Here is a 9,594-nt window from a genome sequence, read left to right on the forward strand (position 1 = left end):
ACATGAAGGTGGGAGGGGGGACACAACAGGGGCTAAATGGGAAATGAAAAATAGAACCATAAGGAGTGAAGGACAGAAATGGGGTTGGAGCAATAGGCAGGATCCAGACCAAGCAATGGGCTTCCCTGGTGGGTCAGATGGTAAAGAATCTGCCTGCAATGCAGGAGACGTGGGTTCTATCCCTGGGTCAGGAAGATCTCCTGGAGAAGAGAATGGCTACCCACTCCAGTATTCTTGTCAGGAAAATCTCATGGACAGGAGAGCCTGGTGGGCTATAGCCCATGGAGTTTTCCAGAGTCAGACACGAATGAGTGACTAACACACACACACACACCCACCCACCCCAAACAGTGCTTTATAGGTCATATTAAGGTTCAGAGAGATCATTCAGTTTATAAGTTCTAAAGTTGTGTGTGTGTGTGTGTGTGTGTGTGTGTGCGTGTGTGTGCGCGTGCACATGCACGCCAAGCAGGAGATGCAGGTTCGATCCCTGGGTCAGGACGATCTCCTGGAGAAGGGAATGGCAACCCACTCCAGTATTCTTACCTGGCCTGGACAGAGGAGCCTGGTGGGCTACAGTCATGGAGTTGCAAACAAGTCAGGCACAACTTAGTGACTAAACAACAACAACAAGTATACATATATATTAATATATATATGTATATATGGTATGTTGTTTACATAAATGATTAGCTCCAAAGCCTGTGTCATCCGAAACCACTGATTCCTGATAAAAAGTCTAAGTGTGTGCATTTCATCTTACTATGAAAAAAATGGAGTTCAGAGAGGGCAAATGACTTGCCCAAGATTACACAGCAAGTGGTAGAACTGAGGTCTGGGAAGTTCTTTCTGACTCCAAAGACAAGTTCCTTTTACACATTCTGTAGCCTCCCTGCCTTTTCCCTGACTAACTTCAATCACTCACTCTTTCATCCATTCATTCATCTGGTATATTATTTATTGGCACCAAGGCCCTGTGCAAGACACCAGGGATGTAAACATTAGGAAGACATAGTTCCTGCCCTCAGAAAGCTCAGCCAGGAGTAGAAGAGACAGCCAGGTAAGCAAAGGTGGGCATTGGAGGGGCTATGAAAGGTGCTGGCGAGTCCAGAGGATGGAAAATGACTCTTCCTTTTGTGGGTGGGGAAGATTTCATAAAGGAGGAAGAAGAACCCTTTGAATCAAACTCTTGAAAGACAGAGTTCACCTGGTGCAGAAGAAGGAAAAGTCCAATATAGACAGAGCCAAGGGTGCTACCCTGGTGACTCAGCGGTAAAGAATCCACCTGTCAGTGCAGGAGACATGGGTTCCATACCTGATCTGGGAAGATCCCATATGCCAAGGAGTAACTAAGCCTGTGCACCACTACTGAGACTGCTCTAGAGCCCAGGAGCTGCAACTCCTGAAGCCCTTGCGCCTACAGCCTGTGCTTTGCGACAAGAGGAGCCATCGCAATGAGAAGCCTGTACGTCCCAACTAGAGAGAAGCCCTTGCAGCAATTAAGACCCAGCACAGGCAAAAATAAACAAAATTGTAGACAGAACCAAGGATGTGGGCACTTGCCAAGGGCGAATCAGAGGAGGTGATAAGGTCAGATGCAGGAGGCTTTGGCCAGGACTCTCAGACTTGATTAAGATCACCGGGAAGTCAGTGAAGGGTTTTGAGCAGAGGAGTGCCTTCGCTAGGATTCTGAAGGCAGGCTCTCTGGCAGTAGTATCCAAAGACCTGAAGTCCTTTTTTAAGAATCCAGTGCATGAGCTGGGGAGGAAAATAGATAGTCCCTCCTACCCTCAATCTTGTTGCTTTTGGTCCACTCAGACCCTTGGAAATTGTTTAGAATTTTATTATTTTTTAATTAGAAGATTATTGTTTTACAATGGTGTGTTGGTTTCTGCCATACCACAGCATGAATCAGTCATAAGTATATATATATATATCCCCTCTCTTTTGAGCCTTCTCCCTACCCCACCCCCATCCCACTGCTCGAGGTCATCACAGAGCACCAGGCTGAAACTGTTTTAAACTGTCTTTATCCAAGCCTTCACCTCACTTGCTAGAGAGACCAACCCACTTCCTTCCTCTCTGCTTAAACCCTACCTTCCATCAGGGTGATGGGGCCACAGCGGGGCTTGGAATAAACGTGTAGAGAGAACAGAGGGATTGAGGCTTCCTATCAGGGTGATGGGCAAAAGGACCCAGGAATTGAGAACCAGCTGTTCTCGATCTTGGTTTTCCCCACTCTCTGGGCCAGCTGGAGCATCTCAGCTCCTATACTGCCCGCCCCCTTGTTTGCCGCCCTCAACTTCCTGCCCCACCAGAGGAAGTGGGGAGAGCTATCAGGTGCAGCAACAGCTATCGGGGCCATGGTGAGTCCTTACGCCCAGGAATCCAGGCATCTCTCCGTCCCCAGCCCCCACGGTAGCCAGGTCCAGGTCAACCCACAGTAGGCTGACTTCTCCTAGCCTCTGAGATCAGGTCATACTGGGGGACCCTGCCTGCCACCCCCAGCAGCCTCATATCGCCCACCCTCACCAACAGGACAAGGAGTATGTGGGGTTTGCCGCCCTCCCCAACCAGCTGCATCGCAAGTCTGTCAAGAAGGGTTTTGACTTCACACTCATGGTGGCAGGTCTGAGGGTTTTGGAGAGGGGCCCGGTAGGGGGTCCTCAAGAGACCTTGGCTGTCCCCTCACCTGACCAGCTGGGCTTGACCTGTCCACAGGGGAGTCAGGCCTGGGAAAATCTACCCTCATCAACAGCCTATTTCTCACCAACCTCTATGAGGATCGGCAAATACCAGAAGCCAGTGGTAAGATGCCCCTCTCCTCACCACGCTGCCCACGCCCTCTGACCCCTCTCCTCCCAGACTGCACACTCTTCCTTTGCTTCTGGGTCTCCCATGACATTCTGGGGAACTCAGGCAGCTCACTGCTTTTCTCTGAGACTCAGTCTCCTCCCCTGAAAAATGGGTGGGGGGCAACTGTGAGTCTGAGAAAGGAAATTAGTCCTGCTTCAGACCCCTCGCCAGCTCCCTGACCTCTCCCCATCCTCATAGCTCGCTTGACGCAAACGCTGACCATCGAGCGCCGGGGCGTGGAGATCGAGGAGGGGGGTATTAAGGTGAAGCTGACTGTGGTGGACACACCTGGCTTTGGGGACTCAGTGGACTGTTCAGACTGGTGAGGAATGGGGAGAGCCCAGGGCTCAGCTTCCCAGTGTGGCTACTCTGAGATCGAGGGGTCGGATTCAGGGCTGGTCTGCCCTGCCCTACTCACATCCCTGCAACAGCAGGAGCTGTTTCTGGTGGTCTTGGGGCCCAAAACGCCTTGTGCTTCCCAACATCTCAACTGCCAGTTCCCTCTGACATCTTTGGTTGAAGCCAAAGACCCTGCTTTTCACCCCCACAGTCCTGGCTAGCCTTGCCCCCTGCCCTCCACTGCGGTCCAGATCTCTGACTGCCGGCACTCTCCCCACACCCCCAGCTGGCTGCCTGTGGTGCGCTTCATCGAGGAGCAGTTTGAGCAGTATCTTCGGGATGAGAGTGGCCTGAACCGGAAGAACATCCAGGATTCCCGTGTCCACTGCTGCCTCTACTTCATCTCACCCTTTGGCCGGGGGTCTGTGGGACACCCTAGGGGGTTGGGACATTTGGGGAGGGCGGGGGGCGGGGGGTGGGTCTCTGTGCCCTGAAACTGAGCCCTGACGAATTTCTGGGTGCAGACTCCGTCCCCTAGATGTGGCCTTCCTCCGGGCGGTGCACGAGAAGGTCAACATCATCCCGGTCATTGGCAAAGCAGATGCCCTGATGCCAAAGGAAACACAGGCCCTCAAACAGAAGGTATGTGTGGTGGCTTCTGACCTTTGGTCTGCACATGAAGCCAAGTCAGGACAAAAGCTGAACTCAGCTTTGATTTCTTTGATCTTGGGGTAGCCTTTTCGGAGCGTGACGTGTCAGGCTAGACTGGAAGAAAGGTGGGTCATAAGCTGCCTCAGGAAGCCACATCTCTGGAGGCTCAGAATAGAATCCCTGGGCTGGATGCTTGGCTAAGATCTGTCTGAGGGCAGGAGTGTGGACATAACGACCCATGTTATCCGTCTGGCCCCAGGATGCTCACCATGCCCCCATTTCCCCGCTTCTTCAGCGCCCTCTCCCTCTGTTTCCACTTATGTCTCTCTCTCCTGATCTTTTGGTGTCTGCTCACCTTCAAAATTTCCCAAACATCAGTCTTTTCCCTCTTAGGGTAAGGTCTCAGTTTTTCATCCTCTATGTCTCTTTCATGGAGAAGGCGATGGCACCCCACTCCAGTACTCTTGCCTGGAAAATCCCATGGATGGAGGAGCCTGGTAGGCTGCAGTCTATGGGCTCGTAAGAGTCGGACACGACTGAGCGACTTCATTTTCACTTTTCACTTTCATGCATTGGAGAAGGAAATGGCAACCCACTCCAGTGTTCTTGCCTAGAGAATCCCAGGGATGGAGGAGCCTGGTGGGCTGCCGTCTATGGGGTCGCACACGACTGAAGCGACTTAGCAGCAGCAGCAGCATGTCTCTTTCATCGTCTGAGATTTTGTTTTCAGTCTTCCTGGATGCCCATCTCTCACCATCTTTGTTTTTCACGCCTTCCTCTCTGTCTCTTTCATCCTGTGTCTGTATCTAGATCTCACTGTCTCTGGTGGCCTTTGTGGCTCACAGCCTCTGTGTTTCTGTCTGCATTTGTCTCCTCCAAGATCCGGGAACAGTTGAAGGAGGAAGAGATCAATATTTACCAGTTCCCCGAATGTGACTCTGATGAGGACGAAGACTTCAAGAGGCAGGATGCGGAGATGAAGGTACAGAGGCAAAGCAGGACGAGACTGAGAAGCCAGGGGAGGCGGATGTGGAGGTGGGAGCTGAGAAAGGTTTCTGTCCACGGGAAGGGGAGAGGATGGAGATCGTTGACTCCTCCGCTCTAGGAAAGCATCCCTTTTGCCGTCGTCGGTTCCTGCGAAGTAGTGCGGGATGGCGGGCCCCGACCGGTGAGAGGACGCCACTACTCCTGGGGCACTGTAGAGGGTGAGTAAGGCCGGGTACGCGTCCTGAGGCCAGCAGGGAGCCCAGGCCGCCTCCCAGCTAACCGTACCCAACATGTGAAGTTGGGGAAAGTTCTGGTACCAGGGGTCCTAGGAGCCCCAAGAGAGGTCCTTGGGCAACCGACCCGATCTAAGTTCCCTGACGCTCGCGGGTCCGCCCCCCAGTGGAGAATCCACATCACTGCGATTTCCTGAACCTGCGACGGATGCTCGTGCAGACACACCTGCAGGACCTGAAGGAGGTGACGCACGACCTGCTCTACGAGGGCTACCGGGCCCGCTGCCTACAGAGCCTGGCCCGGCCTGGGGCGCGGGATCGAGCCAGCCGTAGGTGAGAACCAGCGCGGAGAGTTAGGTGCTTCCAAGGCCCCACCCTCACTCTCCATGACCTCGACCTTCACCTTCTAGACCTCTCTCTCCCAGGGCCTTTCTTTCCCCATCCCCTTTGCTTACCTCCCTAACCTAAGGATATGGCTCCGCATCTTAGACTCCAAACTAACTCCAGATCCTGTCTTGCAGCGATGACTCAACCAAGGCCCTCGCCTTTGATTCCTTGCCTTCTCTCCCATCCCCTAGTAAGCTTTCCCGCCAAAGCGCCACAGAGATCCCGCTGCCCATGCTGCCTCTGGCAGATACGGAGAAGTTGATTCGCGAGAAAGACGAAGAGGTGAGCTTTCCCCCAGACCAAGACCCCCAAGTCCTCTTTGGAGCCCCTCTCTGGCCTCGTCCGGACCCAATGCCTGCAATCTTGCCCCGCACAGCTGCGCCGCATGCAAGAGATGTTGGAGAAGATGCAGGCCCAGATGCAGCTGAGCCAGGCTCAAGGCGAGCAGTCCGACGCTCTCTGAGGCCCCCATCGGGGCTTTCTCTACCTCGCCTCCGCCTTCGGTTCGTCTCTTGTCCAATCCCTGAGCCCCAGGCTGCCAGGCGCCTAATCCCGGAGCCCCAGCCTGTAAAGCCCGCCCTTCTAAGGGGCGGGTTCTCAGGTTCTCCCAATCCTGGAATTTGTAGCCCCGCCTTTGGCTCCGCCCCAGCTCACTTCTGGAGCGCGACCTCCTCTTCCAACCCTGAACACCCCCATCTCCTCCCCACTTCGCCCTATCCGTGACTTCAATAAAAACTGAGTTTCTCTGAGGGCACGGAAGTCTTCTCTTTCCCAGCGGGAATAAGTGCGAGCTTAGCGGGTGGAACCGCTCCACCCAGGCCTCCGGGCCACTATTTATTAATTCATTTGCTGGGCACTCCTTTCGTGCCAGCCGGTGTGTCTGCCCAGCCTGCCACCTGAATCCCACTCACACAAACGCACTGAAGGCGCCGCGGATAAGAAACGAGACCCTTTCAATTTATTAGGAGTCTGGGTGGGGAGATCGGACTGGCAGGAAGGCTTTGACTAGCAGAGGCCGAAAAGGGTCCGCTCTACTCCTGGTCCTTGGCGTCGCCATGCGTGATGACGTAGCAGATGTTCTTGTAATCTACGTTGCCGCCCACGTCGGGGGGGAAGGCAGCCCACATGTTCCTGATCTGTGGAAAACAAGCAGAGTATCACCAACTGGTTCCTTACGTTCCCCTTCCCCCATCCTTCCGCTTCTCCAGACCCCTCCTCCACTCACCTCTTCCTGGGAGAAGCGGTCACACTGCGTGGTCAGCAGCTCCTCCAGGCTGGAGAGAGGTGATTGATGTACGGGAGGTTTGAGACTGGACTTCGTGATTCCTTTCCACGCCCTCCCACCTCATCCCCCTTGCCATTCCCAGTCTCATCTTGAAAACCAGGGTCACTCTGGATTCCTCATTGGTCTCCCAAACACTCTGACCTCCCGTTTTGCCCTTCTTCCTGTGTTCCATCGCCCATTTCCACAGTCCTGATTTTTCCCTTATCCCTGTGCTGTGCGGTGCTTAGTCGCTAAGTCGTGTCCGACTCTTTAAGACCGCATGGACTGTAGCCTGCCAGATTCCTCTGAAGAGCTTCTCAAGGGATTCTCCAGGCAAGAACACTGGAATGGGTTACTATGCCCTCCTCCAGGGGTTCTTCCCAACCCAGGGATCAAACCCAGGTCTCCTGCATTGCCCAGGCAGATTCTTTACTGTCTGAGCCACCCTTATCACTGGCAGTGCCTGTTATTGGTGGGAATTGAAAGAGGCTTTCTGTGTGGGAGCAGCTGGAGCGTGTCACTTACAATTGCTTCTTGATGGTGCCTTTTCCCTCAGGGTCTAAGACCTTGAAGGCTCCAGTGATCACATCCTCAGGGTCGGCACCTAGAGGGGGTCAGAGGGCACATGTAGCTGAAAGGTTGCTAAAGGGTCAGTCCCTGAAAGTTCTGAGGAGAGGCAGCTGAGGGGTTGGACCAAGGACACGTCATACTTCATTCACCTTTGAGCTTCTCCCCAAACATGGTCAGGAAGACAGTGAAGTTGATGGGCCCACTGGCTTCCTTCATCATGGCGTCTAGTTCCTCATTCTTCACATTGAGACGCCCTGGAACAGGGTCGGGAAAGCAGGGGCTGGAGTGGGGTCTTGCAGCCAGAGAATAATGCTTCCTATAAATTCAGATCATCCCATCCATTTTTATTTTTTTATCCCATCCAATTTTATCCTGGATAGACTGAGTCCCAAGGTGGCCTGGCAGGACTGGGACCCACAGCTGCTGAACTCCCAGGACTCTGCAGCCTTGAATCTTTACAGGTAGAGGAGGCAGCTCACCCATGGCTGCAAAAGTGTCCCGCAGGTCTTCCTTGTCAATGATGCCATCCCGGTTCTGGTCAATTACTGTGAAGGCCTGTGGAGGGCAGAGGCAAGGAGAGATTAGGTCTCCCATGGCCAAGTTTCAGCATCCTTACTCCAGGCAGATCAGATTCTGAGATTCTGGTTGCCAGCCAGAGGTCCTCTTACACTCCAAGCAGGGAGGGGAGTAAGGAATCTAAGCCCTTCTCCTTCCCCCAGACAGGTGCACATTCCAGGGAGGGGTGGGGGGAGGGGCAGCAAGGGGTGCCTTTGGTTAGCCTTCAGTCTCCCTTCTCCCCATACTTACCTCCTTGAACTCCTGGATTTGGGTCTGATCAAACATGGAGAAGACATTGGAGCTTCCGCCCTCTGCTGCTGCCCTTCTCTTGGCCTTCTTGGGTGCCTGAAGGGTGAGGGTTGGGCAGAGGGGTTCGTGGACCCATCCTTACTCCTCTGGAGGCGGTGGATTCTTTGAGTTCATTCTTCTAAAGCAACTCTTCTGGCTCTAGGCTTCCCCTTCCTTACGACTCTTTGCTGAGGGGACTTGTTTCAGTTGGATTGTCAAATTTCTATCTGAAGCCCTCAGTACCCATCCTTCCACCCTGCCCAACAAGGGAAATGTTTCTTGCCTTCTGAGTGCCCTGAGCCTGGCTCCTCTGAGTCCTAGACTTGCTGTGTGTCCATGATCCACTTATTCACCTTGTCTGAACCTCTACCTTTTCATTTATAAAATGGGAATGGGAATCCTGGCCTGGCTGGTTCCAGGGGATTTAGGAAGGTGAAGGAGTGTGCTTTCAGAGGGACTGGGCTCCTGAGAGTGGAGTGTCTGGGCAGATTATCCTTGGTTGGGTCCTTTAGGGCATCATTCTATATATTCCCCATTAACGATACCAAGAAAAGGAAGATTCATCTTTTTTCCTCTTGCCAGACTTGGAACTAGCTCCTTTCTTTCAATGGGTTAGGCTGCCCTGAGGTCTGAGAGATCTGAGCTTGGGCTGGGGGATTCTCACTCACCATGTCTTAGGTCTCCTGGGGTCAAGGCAGTGGCTCTGGCTGGAAAGGAGCAGAGAGTCCGTCTGGAGCACTCCCTCTGAAGTTATATAGTCTTGCCCCAGGGAGCCCTTAACATACCACTGTAACCTTAGCCCTGTGGGTGCCCACCCCAGATACCAAAATAGCCCAGCTCAGGGCCTCTCCTTTCTTGGAGGGCCAGCAGCAGCTGGAGCCTAGCGAGGGACAAAGGAGGGAGGGTGTCTTGGGCGACATGTCTTGCCAGGACCTGGGCAGGAAGGGATGTTCTTTCTCCCCAAAGGAAGCTGGAATGTGCCAGTGTTCAGAGAGGGCCCAGGCTGAGACACAGGACTAGGAGAGAGAGGAACCAGGCTCCTGTATCCCTGCAAGGTTTAAACCCAGTAAATTTATTAAGCAGCAATAGTGTACCAGGCACTGGACCATACTTCAGTCTCCCTTCTCCCCATATTCACCTCTGAACTCCTGGATCTGGGTCTGATCAAACATGGAGGCGTTGGAGAAGGGAGGCTGAAGGCTGACCAAAGACACCCCTTGCTGTCCTTCCAAGTGCACCATGTGGATGCACGTGGGAGCACTTGGGCAAACACAGTCCTCCTCCATTGTGGAGTTCACAGTCAAGAGTATGTATGTATCTGGGTAGTGACAGATTAAAAGTGGGAGAGAGCTATCTGGGGAAGCTGAAGGATCAGAAAGTCTACATCCCCTTCAAGGAGAGGGGGCAGTCTGTGAGGGAAGATGTGAGGCATGGAATCACTAAGTATGAAGAGACTAGAAA

At 53.4% G+C, this 9,594-nt stretch overlaps 2 protein-coding genes across 2 annotated transcripts in view; one reads left to right on the top strand and one right to left on the bottom strand.

The window, feature by feature from the left end:
- Positions 1-6,091, top strand: part of SEPTIN1 (septin 1) — a 14,784-nt gene extending 8,693 nt beyond the window's left edge. The window contains exons 2-12 of the mRNA XM_052652172.1: positions 2,252-2,366; positions 2,539-2,629; positions 2,722-2,808; positions 3,055-3,178; positions 3,482-3,616; positions 3,720-3,837; positions 4,727-4,828; positions 4,952-5,051; positions 5,234-5,399; positions 5,645-5,735; positions 5,830-6,091. Coding sequence (XP_052508132.1) covers positions 2,252-2,366; positions 2,539-2,629; positions 2,722-2,808; positions 3,055-3,178; positions 3,482-3,616; positions 3,720-3,837; positions 4,727-4,828; positions 4,952-5,051; positions 5,234-5,399; positions 5,645-5,735; positions 5,830-5,916 — 1,216 coding nt within the window. The 3' untranslated portion in view covers positions 5,917-6,091. The remainder of the gene's footprint in view (positions 1-2,251; positions 2,367-2,538; positions 2,630-2,721; positions 2,809-3,054; positions 3,179-3,481; positions 3,617-3,719; positions 3,838-4,726; positions 4,829-4,951; positions 5,052-5,233; positions 5,400-5,644; positions 5,736-5,829) is intronic.
- Positions 6,092-6,389: 298 nt separating this feature from the next.
- On the bottom strand, positions 6,390-8,942 carry MYL11 (myosin light chain 11). The gene is made up of 7 exons (XM_052656222.1): positions 8,802-8,942; positions 8,095-8,190; positions 7,767-7,842; positions 7,437-7,541; positions 7,243-7,321; positions 6,679-6,727; positions 6,390-6,589 (listed from the first exon to the last, which is right to left on the bottom strand). Exons 1-7 carry the CDS (start codon positions 8,802-8,804, stop codon positions 6,485-6,487), a joined length of 513 nt encoding a protein of 170 aa, XP_052512182.1. The 5' UTR covers positions 8,805-8,942; the 3' UTR covers positions 6,390-6,484.
- Positions 8,943-9,594: the final 652 nt, after the last annotated feature.

The sequence above is a fragment of the Budorcas taxicolor genome, chromosome 2 (genome assembly GCF_023091745.1).
Source record: "Budorcas taxicolor isolate Tak-1 chromosome 2, Takin1.1, whole genome shotgun sequence".
Classification (NCBI taxonomy): domain Eukaryota; kingdom Metazoa; phylum Chordata; class Mammalia; order Artiodactyla; family Bovidae; genus Budorcas; species Budorcas taxicolor.

Coding starts and splice junctions, on each gene's coding strand:
- MYL11 (XM_052656222.1), bottom strand. Junction 7,843..8,094: donor AAATCCAGGAGTTCAAGGAG/GTAAGTATGGGG, acceptor TGCCCTCCACAG/GCCTTCACAGTAATTGACCA. Junction 6,590..6,678: donor ACCGCTTCTCCCAGGAAGAG/GTGAGTGGAGGA, acceptor TGTTTTCCACAG/ATCAGGAACATGTGGGCTGC.